The sequence below is a fragment of the Leptodactylus fuscus genome, chromosome 11, assembly GCF_031893055.1.
Source record: "Leptodactylus fuscus isolate aLepFus1 chromosome 11, aLepFus1.hap2, whole genome shotgun sequence".
Lineage (NCBI taxonomy): Eukaryota > Metazoa > Chordata > Amphibia > Anura > Leptodactylidae > Leptodactylus > Leptodactylus fuscus.
The window spans coordinates 34,702,002-34,716,650 of NC_134275.1; the positions used below are offsets into that span (position 1 = coordinate 34,702,002).

Genomic DNA, 14,649 nt, shown 5'->3' on the forward strand with positions numbered 1-14,649 from the left:
GATAGCCAGCGGCAGTGCGATACAAGGAGTCTCAGCCTCTGCAACCGTGCACTCAAAGCTTTCTGAACAAGCCCATAGAAACAGCTTCCCAAAGCAACTATACTATTGAGGTTAGGATGCCACTACAAGGTTGGCAGGCAAGCTGCAGTACCTGGGCATAACTTGTCACCAATTCCCAGGCTGTGTCTGTATATGGCCAAAGTATCAGGGTCAGGAATATAGGTGTGGCATGGAAAAGAGTGGTAATCTATGGCTTGGCCACATATGTAATCGGTAATGGCAAACAACCTGACACTCTTATCAAGTGCGAGCTTGGCAATGCAGAATGTGAAGTCTCATCGCAAAAAACAACAGCAAAACTGCCATATTGGAACAAACCCCAAAGAGAAAATATTCTATGATATATACCAGGGTTGTTAGGCTGTTTTGCACGGTTTGCAACAAGCAGTTGTAATGAAACTGTATAATAAACCGTAAAGCATAGGAGTACAATACATTAAAGGCATGTCATGATGGCGGTTGGTAGGAAACACCTGCTAGTTTGCTGTGGAACATGTGCCAGAAGAAGTTTTGTTCCCACAATATGAACACGAGCCTGCATTCGGACAAACAAGGTTAAATTTGTAAGTGTACGGACAGGAAAAAATGGACCATTTTAGATCAATGTTAGACTTAAAGACGCAAATTTATCACAGCAGGCTTAAAGGGATTCTTCCAACAAAACCTCTTTTTTTGGTGATAAGACGTCGGAATAGCCTTTAGAAAGAGGTGATCTAAGATGTGATCTCCGTCGCGCTGTTCCTTAGACATACCGGTTTTTACCGGTATACAAATTAGTTCTCTCACAGCGATGGGGACTTCTTCCTCCTACGTCACCTCCGACGCCTGCGCAGTGACGCAGGAGGAAGATGACAGAGAAGGGGAGGATCCAGGTGAAGATAGAGACGTCGCAGGATCGTGTTCTCGAGCAGCAGTGGGGATGCCTCCATCGCATTTTCAGTGCTGGGGCCTGCCCACATCGCTGCCAAAGAAGTAATTTTCATACCGGTAAAAAACGGTATTTCTAAGGAATGGCGCGGCAGAGATCACATCTAAAAGGTAAGAGACAAATAGCCTTTCTAAAGGCTATTCCTACGTCTTATCACCAAAAAAAAAGAGGTTTTAATGGTAATTTCCCTTTAATAAAGAGTCCAAGTGGCACAAGGAATCGGAGAGTTATGAATTTATTAAGACATCCCAACACCATAAGGGCTAGTTCACATGTGGGCAAAACCCGCGCGGGCAGTTCACGTGTGAACTAGCCCTAATTGAGGAAATAGTGTAAATTTCCACGCCAGAGTGAGTTATTATAAACATAGTCAGCTGTGACGACGCATTAGTGAGTGTAACCATCACGCTACTCTGTGTGATGCGAGAATCCCTCATTGCAATCAGGGATAACGCATTGCACACTGAGGAGTCTGGGATAGGAGCAGACCCATCCCAGCAGTATAGTCAGGGCACACTCCTGTCCGCTTCTCAGCGTGGAATGACAGAGGAAGATGAGGAGGATGAAGTGGCAGATTATGTCAATCTTGCACACGAGACTAGCGGGGAAGTTCAGTGCGTCCCATTGCTTCAGCATGGATGGGGCGAAGGGGAGGAGGAAATGGAGACTGACCCTTCCGGTGGGGGCAGCGAAGTCGTGCTGATTAACACTCTGGCACACATGGCTGACTCATATTGGGCTGCTTTTCCAGTGACAAACGCAATTGTACATATCATGGAGAGCAACCAATACTGGATTTTTGCAATCCTCGACCCCCAGTATAAAAATAACATCTTGTCTTCAATTCCGGTAGAGGGGAGGGCCAAGCGCATTCATGATTGCCACAAGCATCTGGTGCCGAATATGATGGAAATGTTTCCATCAACCCTCGCTGGTGGCAGAGAGGAGAGTGCCTCCAAGAGGCTAACAACTGCCATCTGGTCCACACCCACCAGGGGAACACTCTCCTCTGATCCCTCTGCGCCCTACATATATTGGGTGTCGAAGTTGGACCTGTGGCTGGAACTGGCGCTTTACGCCTTGGAGGTGCTGTCCTGCCCTGCCACCAGCGTTCTATCTGAAAGGGTCTTCAGCGCAGCCGGTGGCATCATCACTGATAAGCGCAGCCGGCTGTCAGCTGACGCTGATCAAAAGGAACAGCCACTGGATTGACCTAGGATTTGCATCTCCACCAGTGTAAAGCACCCCAACATGAAGTTCCATGTTTCTGCTCCAGCTCACCAGTTCATCCTCCTCCTCCACCATCACCGTTGAAAAACGACATTTAAAACCACCCCATTAAGGCTCACCTCAAGGGCCTAATATTATGCTCCTACAATCCTCAATTCATTGGAAGAGCCTAATATTCTGCTACTATAAGGCTCAATTCACCTTAAGGGCCTCAATTCACCTTAAGGGTGCATTCACACTACAGACACGCTGACTGATTCTGAACGTTAAAACATGTTCAGAATCAGCGCATATAAAGCAGATCCCATTCATTTCAATGGGAGCCGGCGTACGAGCGCTCCTCTTTGAAATGAATGGGCTGCTTTTTTCTCTACGAGCGCTCCCATTGAAGTGAATGGGAAGCGCTTACGTGTACGGCTCGGACTGAGCCGAGCGCCGGGCCCCTTCACATGGCGAGCCGTACACGCGAGCTCTTCCCATTGACTTCAATGGGAGCGCTTGTAGATAAAAAAAAGCAACCCATTCATTTCAATGGGGAGCGCTCGTATGCCAGCTCCCATTGAAATGAATGGGATCTGCTTTATACGCGCTGATTCTGAATGTGTTTTAACGTTCAGCATCAGTCACCGTATCCGTAGTGTGAATGCACCCTTAGGGCCTAAAACTCTGCTAGTACAAGGCTCAACTCAAGGGCCTAATACTATGCTGGTATAAAGCTCAACTCACCTCAAGGGCCTCAATCTCTGCTACTACAAGGCTCAATTCACCTCAAGGGCCTGAAAAGTAATTTTTTTTTTCTTAATGTAGATTGTGAGCCCCATATAGGGATCACAATGTACATTTTTATTTTTTCCTATCAGTATGTCTTTGTAGAATGGGAGGAAATCCCCGCAAGCACAGGGAGAACATACAAACTCCTTGCAGATATTCTTCCTGGCAGGATTCGAACACAGGACTCCAGCGCTGCAAGGCTAACCACTGAGCCACCATGTTGCCCCCCTGAAAAGTAATTTTTGTATGGCTCAGCTTAAGGGCCGCTAACTTAATTTGGAAGGGCTCACCTCAAGGGCCACAAAACTCATTTTTGGAGGTCTCTCCACATCACACACACACACACACAATGACAGTTAAGGGTGGGGGCTGTTTGATTTCCCCCTTGCCTATGCCATATGTGGTTGTCATGGGCAACGTGATTTAAAGGGGTGCATGCTAATGTTTCTTTAGCTTAAAATTTGTCTCTCTGGCCATACTAATGTAGAAGAAAGAAGGTTTCCAAGTATTTTTCCACTTTCCATAGAGGTTCTATTGAGTTTGGAGAGTCTAGTTGATAGGCTGTGATATTGGGGTAATCCTGGGACTTGGGCGTGTTAGATGCCCCCAGACATGCTTCCCCTGCTCTCCCTGTTGCATTCCAGAGGTGTTGGTATCATTTCCTGGGGTGTCATTGTGGACTCCAATTGGTTGAATTTTGATTTCCCTGAAAGGACCATTTTTTACCCATAGACTATAATGGGATTCGATATTCGATCGAATAGTCGAATATTGAGGCCTACTCGAATCAAATTTTCGAATATTTCACTACTCGCTCATCTCTAGTCCTGTAGATCAGGTGATGGTGTATATTCTAGTGTATTGATTGTGTATATTCTAAAGCTGCCCATACACATAGATTGGCTGAAATCAGCAATTTTGTCTATATTACCCAACCAGTGTTTTCTAATTTTACATAAACTGTGTTTAGAGATGTTTGAAGGCAGGCTTGGTTTCTGTCTGCCAAAAAATGCAATCTCCAAGGATGGAAATTTTTAGTTACAGTCAACCAAACCAACAGGTGTATGGCATGAGCAGCCAAAATCGATCAGGAGCATAAACTATCCCACAGACTACCAATTAGTTGCATTTCTGACCATGATCTTATGCACATGGCTAGCTTAAAAGGAGTTCCCCAGGTCAAAAGCATTGAAGGCCAATCCCAAAGATCGGCTGCACAGATCAGATCAGTGGGGATTGAATGCCCCTATCGACTAGCATTTCTCAGAAACGGATACACAGTGAATGGAGCAGGGAGTACCGTTCTCTGAGTAGTGGTGGAACAAAAAGAAAATTGGTGCTGATCTGCAGTACCTGGTCTGTCCACTATACAGAGAACAGAGCTGTCTGCTTCCTGCTCCACACAGTTGCTAAGAACAGGTCAGGATAGGTTATCAATTTCTTTAGCATCCCCCTTCCTTTTTTCCACATCACATGCTTGTGCACATACACATACTTTTCTTTTAGTATATGGGCAGATGTACTAACCTTGTGGTTCCAGATAAACAATGTGTAAGGTCTTGAGTGAACCCATGTGAAGTCCTGGAAATGCCCGTGCACATAGTGTACTCGTTTTGATATAACCCCCCCCCCCCTATAAGCTTTCACATGACATAATTTATTGGCATGTTCTATAACATATTTCTTTTGTGCAGTCCAAGCACACACAAAATACTGCTCTGAACCCTCTTCCAGATCATGTCCTGAACATGAATGCCAAGTGTGCTCGTAAATGAAAGAGATGCCAGAAAAGGTAAGGGATGAGCCAACAATGCAGGCAGTCATCCAGTCTGAACAGGGACACACAGGCAGGTACTTCATGGTCATGTGCACATCTACTCCGGTATACAATAAGCTGCTACCTTGTAATGCTGGTTTACAACAAGGGAAGGGGGTTTATTACAGCGGCTTTTCCATTAATTTCTACAGAAGTTATAAAAATGAGACCCCCGCTCTGAATATGCCATACATTTTTTGGGGGAGAAGTTTTGACCTTTCACTACACCCCCTACGTGTCCTATATATCAATATTGGGGTAGGTGACGCCATCTTACACCTTTTTCACAGAGCTCTCACCTGAAGAAACCAGGGAACACTGTGAGAATAATGTTTTTTGATTTCTCCATTGCTTTTAACACCATTCAGCCAGGACTACTGAGGGAGAAGCTGGACCTTGTTGGAGTGGACCATCACCTGTCCTACTGGATCCTAGACTACCTGACAAACCAACCTCAGTATGTGAGAGCCCAGGACTGTGTCTGATTCTGTGATCTGTAGTACAGGGGGCACCACAAGGTACAGTTTTTGCCCCTTTTCTCTTCACACTGCTGAATTTAGGTGCAACTCATCTGTTACTTGCAAAAGTACTCCGATGACTCTACAATGGTAGGCCTCATCACAGACAGAGACGACAGGGAATACAGAGACTTAAACCGGGATTTTATGGGATGGTGTCAGCAGAACCACTTCAGGATTAATGCTGGGAAGACCAAGGAGATGGACTTTATTAAGTGGAGGAATGCCCCGAATCTTGTGGACGTCCAGGGGACATGCATTGAGATAGTCAAGACCTAGAAGTACCTGGGTGTGCTCCTCAATAATAAGCTGGACAAGGCTGATCACCTGGAGGCGCTGCACAGAAAGGGTCACGGCAGACTCTACCTGCTCAGGAGGCTGAGGGTCTTTGGAGACCAGGGGGCACTTATGGCCTTTTTCAACTCTGTGGTAGCATCAGCCATATTCTTCAGAGTGGCCTACTGGGGGAATAGCATACCAGTCATGGCCAGAAATAGACTTGATCAGAAGGGCCAGCTCTGTCATGGGGAGCCCCCTGGTGGGTGACAGAAGGATACTGTCCATGAGCTCCATGCTGGAGAACAACTCCCATTCCATGTATGAGACCGTTACAGCACTTGGCAGTACTGTCAGTGACTGACTGCTTCACCCCAAGTGTGAGAAGGAGCTATCGGAGGTCCTTCCCCCCAATCGCGGTCAGGCTGTATAATCAACATCAGGCTAAACGGAGATCACTCCGCACAGAGAACTAAATGATCCTGAAGTCTTCTTTTTAGTTGCTATGACTCCTAGTATCTTTTCTTTCTAGTAATATATTACTGTATTATCCATGCTGTTCTAACACTGAATTTCCCCGTGGTGGGACTATTTAAGGATAATCTTATATTGATCATATGTTAACCCCTTCCCACAGACGTAATTTTTTTTTTATTTTGACTCCGTCTCCCAATCCCCTTCAAAACCCCATTGTTTTATTTTTCCGCTCTCAGAGCCATATGAGGTCTTAATATTTGCGGGACAAATTGTTCATCATGATGCCACCATTCTGTACAATGTACTGAGAAGATAGGAAAATAAATAAATAAGAATTGGGGGGGGGGGGGGGGGGAGTGGATTTAAAGAAAATTTGCATTTGTGCAATGTGTTTTCTTACAGGATCCGTTTTTACAGTGTTCACTGTGCAAATAAAATGTATTCTGTGTTTCGGTACAATTCCAGGGATACCAAATTTATAGGGTTTTATTTACATTTTAACCCCTTAAAAATCCCAAACTGTGCCAATTTATTTTTTTTCCAATAGTCGCCATATTCTGACACCCGTAACTACTTTTTTTTTTTTTTTTTTTTTATACTTCCGTGTACGGGGATGTATAGGGCGTCTTTTTGTGGGGCCGGGTGTACTTTTTAGTTATACTGTTTTGGGGAATTGCTTTTGCTTTGATCGTTTATTACATTTTTTTTTAATCAGAGGAAAACCGTGAGAAAAAAAACAAAATGGCGGTTTATTTTTTCCCCACTGCAGCTTTTACCGTACAGGAAAAATATTTTATAAACTTGTAGAGCGGGCGCTTACGGACACAGGGATTCCTAATGTGTATGTGTTTCACAGTATTTATCTACTTTTCTATGTGTTCTAGGAAAAGGGAGGCGATTTGAATTTTTAATACTTTATAATTTTTTTTGCATTTATTGACCCAATCACTAACCTGATCAGGGTCTGTGTCAGGAGTCAGATTGCCAATCATTTTTGCAGATGTTTTGTGCTCCTTTGTGATATTAACAGATCTGCTCCACCGTATATTACTTATAGCTGACTTGGACCTCCGCATTAGCTTTCTGGACGGGAGCAGCACATGCTCAGTGATCCTCTCAGCTCAACCCCTCTTGTTATTTCCGGGTCCCTTGGCTTACCACCATAGTACTGTGCTGCAGCTGGAGGGTTGCTTGTTCTGAGAAAAGGAAAGATAGTGAATAGTTTCATTTGGAGCTACAGTCACCTGATACTGTATGTTTATGGGCATATATGAGGTCAGGTTATGCTCTGAAAACTTCTAAACAGCCTCGCACTGTGGGGGAGACAAATTCTCAATATGATGTGCAGTTTGTCGCATATTCTTATTCCCAGGGCCTCAACACTGCTCGGCATTGCATTTTATGGATGCTTTAAAAATACGTCCACATAGTGTATACATTGCAGATTTTACACCATGGAAAAATCAGCACAAATTACTCCAGAATTATCAGCGACATGTTGCATTTTTGTCTAAAATTGCTTCAAATTTTACCCTATGCATTAGAAAGGATGAAATCTACAGCAGAATGTAAATGGACATTCTGGATTCAACGGATCTGAAATCTGTACCGCAGGTGAATTTCCACGCTATCATCCACTTCATTGGAAGCATTGCAGATTTCCCACCAGAGCGCATACATCACTTAGTGTCCCTTATATCACTACGAGGGGTGACCAACAACTCAGTGATATGTACTGGACATTTTTTGCCACATATGTTGTCTCTCATGGCAGGGACAGACAATTGGCATTTTTCAGCAGGATAATGCTCGCCCACACACAGAGTAAGGGTTTCCCAGGAATGTCTCCACCAGATAGTAACACTTGCTTGTCCTGCCCACTTGACAGATTGATCACCAACTGAGCATTTATACGACCAGCTAGGATGCCAGATTCAGCAACCCACAAGTGATCTGGGTCTACAGGCCCAGCTACAACATCTGATGTAAATGTGCTGCAGAATATCATACAGAAGATGTATGCCTTCATAGCCAACCTGCCCTCATCTTCCATCCAGGATAGAGGTGCCAACAGGGTCAATTGTTCTGCTTTCCCCAATCTCCTTTCACTGTAATATTATAATTACTTCCATATATCATCATTACATCACACAGACAAAAGTGTCACAACTCCTTCTTGGTGCAAAATTTATTTGTTGTATTTAAAACTTTGTTTTGTTTTGTTTGTTTTTTTTACATATTCGCCTGAAATATAGAAAATGTTTAGTGACCCTTTAGACACACGTCCCACAATGAATGTAGTAAGCTCTATGTACCATGTTGGCCAGTATCAGCAATTCCTCGTCATGCACCCATAGGTGCAGCGTTCAGATGGTCATACTGTACATTTGCAATGTCAAATACTTGACAAATTAAAATAAAAACTAGTTCTAGATATATTTTTCTAAGTAAGAAGCAGAGATACTCTGCACCATTGAAGACATTGGTCTTGCTGCTGCCCCAGGCAGGGCTTCATGATTCTCCCCCTCCCATATCAGACTACAAAGAGGCTGAACATCAGCAGTGCAATATAATATCTGTACCAGACCAATATAAAATACTAAAGCATAATAATCCTCTACAAACAATAAATACTGACACTCTCCCAAAGTGAAGTTTTGCCTTATTTCCATTAGCAAGACTCTGGGTCAAGGAAATGTCTTGAGCTTAACACTTATAAGGCTGGTCATACACATCAGATCGTGCTGGTTCAGCCGAGGGCCGAGCATCCATACGTTCTGAATAGGGGTTGTGAGAAGACGCTTCCAGGCTCTTCTGGCATCAGCTTATTTCCCAGAGAACAAAAGGATCGAACATGTTAAAATCCCCCATAGTTTACCCTTCTCTTCCAGAAGAAGGTCAGGAGGCCACTATTCACATTAGGTAGTTGGCCATTCCTGCCACTATCAGTGGGTTTGGCCGATCTATATCTAATATGTGTGACCAGGTAAAGACAAGCCCCGTCTCATATGAGCCTAAAATACTGCTTTTATGGACCACTGACTGGCTGAGAACTTCTCCAATGCTGATAACTTCATACAGTCAATTGTTTGCAAACTAGAGTTCTGTGGATGGGCTGAGAACATTCTGGCATGGTAAGTCCAATGTATTTCTGCCAAGGGGCTAACTGGGAAAATCATCACTTTCTTCTGGGCTTCTTCGACCCTCAGAACTGCATTCTAAAAAAAGAAAGAAAGGATAACATTAAATTGATTGATACAATACTGAACACAACACATGTATCCCAAATACTGTAAAGCCCCTTTACTCCAGCATCAGTATGACCCGATCGGTGCAACCTTGTATGTAGTGACTGTATCGAGTGAATCCCTCTTACATTATTTGGTCACTGCACTTATTAGCTGTTAGAAGTTTTTATGGTTGGGGTCCGGGTGCTTAGAGACCCATCAAAGAAAGGACAGCAGGGTATCGGTTTACCCACCATGGCCTTGAACTTTCCGATTAGGCTCAAATGAATGGGCCTCCCCACACCATGACTAGCGTCAAGATAGCAGAACGCCGACATAATAAATGTTCTGCTCTTTGATCTCTGCCTCTCATTGAATACAATTCAGAACAGAATTTGGTGTAAACCTTGAGGTGAAACCCTAGAGGATTGCTGTCTACTAGAGATCAGTGAGTACTATACAAAATGTTTCGAATAGCAAGCTCCCATAGGAATGAATGGGAGTGGCCGGCGCGCAGGGGGTTAAGCGGCAGGACACCGGCCCCGGCTGCGTCCATTCATTCCTATGGGAGCGTGCTATTCGAAACTACCGTTTCGAAACGGTACTCGCTCATCTCTACCTCTTTGGAACAATGGCTCTGCCCTCGTGGCTCATTTGCCTATTGATTTAAAAAAACAACAAAAAAACCAAAACTAAACGCAGTATCCCAATAACTGAGGCAGCGATTCACAAGGGGGAAACACTGATTCAAGGGATCATATCTGTGGGGCTGGGTTGGTATGCTGCCGACTGTCACAGACTCCCTTTGACTTTTGCAAAGATTATGCATGACCAAGTTTTGGGGAGCAAGGAAACAAAAATCCTACATTTGGTGGTGCAGATTTTACAGGCTGAAATTATTAGGTCCTTTGGGGGCAGTAGAATCGGCAAGGTTTATATATTCTCAATACTAGGAAGCATGGACCAAGGTCTGACCACATTGATGGTGCAAGTCATCATTTATTTCCCTTGCCTACAGTAGAGGACTACTTCTCAAAGGGTTAAATTACACATGTTCCTGGTGGGACACAAGAGACTGAGACCTGACAGGATGTGACTATCACCATCAGGGACGGAGCCGTTGCAGTGTGTAGAGGGTCAGAAGATGTGAGGGGCTGGTTACCTGGACTTGTTCCAGAGTACAGCAGTTCTATGCTGTTTATTTTCCCCTGGTCGTACAGCGCCAGCTGCTCTACAAATCTCTGTTTGGCAGGATTCACGACGATCTGGTGATGTGGCATTGAGATAGCTGGAAGAAGAAACAAGCTGTTTAACACACTACACAGAGGCAAGTACTGGCTGCAAGCACGGACTCTAAGTAAATAGCATTTCTCTACAGGAGCCTGATCTCCATGACTGCTGAAGGTGGCCCACTGCGCGCTAGTGCCAGCCGACAGGGACCCCCGTCCTCCAACACAGTATAAAGTCTACAGAATGACCTGTGCTCACATCAGAAGGGCGGGGGAGAAGAAAACAAAAAAGGATCGATGGAAGCAAAGAAACCCCCATAACAGGAACAAACAAAAAGATCCTCAGTAACCTCCACTAACTCAAGTCATTGCTGTGAACCATATAAAGGCCCTTAAATGAGAATCAAACGTAACAAAACATGTCAAAAGCGTTAACAGTAATGTAATAGTTTCCATTCCTTTCCCCTCATTCATAGCAAAGAATTTGGCTCTTCTCTGCGCCCTATTACACGGGGTAGTCACCTCTATGATATGTAATGGTAGTGAAGGTGGAAGGTGTGAGCATTCATCACCCATCTGTCAGTCCGGGGCAATCTACAACACCCTCACATGAAAGGTGAACCATTTCCCACCAATTCTAGTTCTTCGCTTCATTTAGTAGCTGCCACTCCACTGACTCCTGCAAACTTGGATGTTGGTCCTGAATATGCAGTTAGTTTTGGTGCCAAATATGTTAAATAGACTAATGACAGGTGGGTGGAGTCAAGGAGGAGCAGGCAATGGGGCGGACTCCAGTCAGAGTCCGAACATACTGCATAGTAGTGCACATAGAGAATCAATACCACCGGTGGGTTGTATATTTACTAAATCTCTTTATTCAATGTGCCTTGTCTTATTGATTTTCTGTATGTACAGGTATGTAATATATTGATCCAGCTTTATATTAACTCTGCACGGAGTGTGTTACTGTGTACTTTAGTAATTGATATGTGTAGATACTAGAGCGTTACTGCATGGCTGTATATTCATTACCTATATCTAGGACTTATTGTATTAATGTACTGAATGAATTTGGATTCTGTTTGATTTATCACCTTTTGTTGACGTCCTTACTTTTGTATGTCCTGGGGTTGCTGTGACCTCTGACCTTTTGTGTTTCTCACTTAAGTGTTTTAAAAAGACTCTGCTTGTATTTATAAGGATATTAATTTTTGATATTATTTGTAAGATATTCAGTATGGGACATTATTTTTATGAATCACCTATCTTTAGAATAGGTCAGCAATAAGATCTGTGTGGGCCACAAGAGCGCTATGACCTCTCCACTATTACATCGCACGCCATGTCATTCTAATCTTGTCCCATAGAAAGTGTAGTTATATTGTACAGCCACTAGGAAACACATGGCGTACAATGTCATGGCACTCATATGAACACTGAAGATCCTCTAAACAGCTGACCAGTGAGGGTCTCTGGTGTAGGACCCCAATAATCTCCTGTTGGTGACCTATCCTGAGTATGGACAACCCCTTTAAATAGCATGATCAATTAGAAATTCTCTTCTCAGTCTCTCCCTAAGCTTTTCTATGACATAACCGAGGTTCATTTCCTGTTAGGGAATACTTGGGTTACAACCTCAACAATAAATATATGGTATTATTCATAATGATTGATGATTGATGTATGCCTTCTGGGGGAAGAAGAAGAAAAGGAAAAAAAAAAAAAATCAGCTGCATAATTGAGCAAGTTATTGCTGATTTTTCTGTGGATTTTAAAGCAGATTTACCATAGATTTTACCCCTGTTAAACTGTGTTGTCCAGGATAAAATGGAATTCTTACATTAATCAAAACACCCTTTCTGATTATCCAGTGATGTTCTGTTTCCCCGTTTCTAGAAACTGAATGTCACCAACACTCTTCTCAGCCCATCCCCCCCAATCATACTTGTGTGCATTCATGTCCAGAATTCCCTTCGACAGCTCTTCCTCTTCTCTACTGCACAGACACGGGAGGAACCTCCGGCCTACGCACACGCCAGCAGAGTAAAAGAAGAAGAGGAGCCATCCCAGAAGGGAAGTCTGGAGAGGAAGACACAAGTATGATTGGGTGGATGGAGTAAGGCCAAGTTAGTTGTGAAAGGCTACTAATGGGCAGGATAGCTAGGGATACAGGGAGGGGGTGTGAAGGAGATAGTGTAAGAGCCTACAACCACCATGATGCATTGCATTAGCTAAGACTGCAGGAAGCGACATCAAGTAAACAAATGCAGAGGATGCTAGGAGCTACCAGAGAAACCCAGAAATCACTCAAAACACTGCTAAAGGTATTGGGTGCACCTATTAAAGGGGTTGTCCCACGTCGCATACTTACCAGTCTTCGTTTCTGTGAATTCTTCTGTCTTCCGGCTTTGTCTCGTCATTGGTGGGCGGGGTCACATATGCAAAGCCAAGCGGCGAGATGCCGCCGGCCCTGCGTGCGCGCTCATAGACCAGTCTAGCCTTCACAATGCAAATACAGTCCCGACACCCTGTGTATTCGCATTGTGAAGGCTAGAACTGGTGTATGAGCGCGCACGCAGGGCCGGCGGCATCTCGCTGCTTGGCTTTGCATATGTGACCCCGGAGCGGAATAGCAGCATCGCTTCTGCAGGCTTCATACAGGGCAGAAGCATAGCGATGTTGCTGGCTTCACCTGTGCCGGCGTCTAACTGTCCCCAGCATCCGCCTCTCTATTACAGCGGATGCCGGGGAGTGTAGACGCCGGCACAAGTGAAGTCAGCAACATCTCTATGCTTCTGCCCTGCATGAAGCCAGCAGCGGCAGAAGCGATGCTGTTATTCCGCTCCTCCGCCCCCCTCCCCGCAATAGCAGCATCGCTCCTGCCGCTGCTGGCTTCATGCAGGGCAGAAGCATAGAGATGTTGCTGACTTCACTTGTGCCGGCGTCTAACCCTGCATTGGCGGCCCCTTCCCCCAAAGGGTAAACTACCCCCCCCCCCCCTCTCCAGGCTTGCTCCCGTGCACTTAGCCCCTCCTCCCTCCCCCTGAGAGCAGGCAGACACATCACTTGACTCAGGAACAGCTAGGTCAGGGATGTGGCCACAAAAAAAATGAATAAAGTAAGATAGTGGCCAAACAAAGCAGTTTTGCTGAAGCAATGTATTTAGGAAAAGTCTTACATTCACATTAATAAGCATTATAGATAGGATCCTTGTGACGGGACAACCCCTTTAATCCATTAATAGCACTAACAGACCTTCGTTTTGTTTTTAAAGATTTTTTGCCCAGAAAACCCCTTGAATACATGCTGAAAATCCACAATAGAAATAGATATGCTGCAGATTTTAATGTACCTGCACAAGGCTTCTTCAACACATAGAAAACTCAGTGTCTCTGGATAAGATTTCTAAAGTTTCCTCCACTTGCCTGATATTGATCTGCTGCAACTTCCTCTTATTGCCCTATATTGTGCGGACCTGGTTTACCTAAAGACTAGGGCACAATATCATCACATTTACCTGGTAATTCACTTGACAAGCTGCTCCCACCTTGTATGCTACTACCATGCCCAGCAGGAGTGCTAGTGTCCGAGGATGCAAGAACTGTACTCCGGCACTGTAGTGCTCGTATATGAGGTGGGCATCGGGTCTCTCTTTGGCCTGAAATATGACCTTGTAGAGGTTCTGGAGATGCAGCAGCTAGGGATGACCCCGGGATACTTTCATCACTCTCCTCAGGCAAATTTGGCGTCCTCCGAAATGTCCTTTGGCTTTCACTTGAAAAAGTACTGCAGAAATTGACCAATTTGTCATCATATTGTAGGGCACAGGGGCTGTAAGGCTGGACCCTGCCAGAAGCTGCAGCATCTCCTGAGGTACCATACGGAGTAAATTTATCAGTGTTTTCCTGAGGGCTAAGTACTGAGTCCTGCAGACTGGAGAGGAGATCCAAGACAGGAGGAAAGGAATCTTGTCCGTGAGGAAGAACAGAGCTCTGTCCATCACTGTGAGGTCCTGTGGCCGGACTTCGCAGGAGACTCTGCAACCTCGTAACCTCATTAAACACCTGGAAATCCGATTTGAGGAAAAAGGAAATTATTCTATGCACCAAAATATAAT

The 14,649-nt window shown here is 44.6% G+C and overlaps 1 protein-coding gene across 2 annotated transcripts in view; it reads right to left on the reverse strand.

The window, feature by feature from the left end:
* Positions 1 to 8,306: 8,306 nt before the first annotated feature.
* IRAK1 (interleukin 1 receptor associated kinase 1) overlaps positions 8,307 to 14,649 on the reverse strand; it is a 54,152-nt gene continuing 47,809 nt past the window's right edge. Inside the window, exons 11-13 of one of the 2 annotated variants that reach the window (XM_075260045.1) lie at positions 14,080 to 14,596; positions 10,466 to 10,591; positions 8,307 to 9,294 (exon numbers count right to left, since the gene is read on the reverse strand). In XM_075260045.1, coding sequence (XP_075116146.1) covers positions 9,239 to 9,294; positions 10,466 to 10,591; positions 14,080 to 14,596 — 699 coding nt within the window. In that variant the 3' untranslated portion in view covers positions 8,307 to 9,238. Of the gene's footprint in view, positions 9,295 to 10,465; positions 10,592 to 14,049; positions 14,597 to 14,649 lie in introns of both variants that reach the window. The other variant, XM_075260044.1, reaches the window with a different exon arrangement.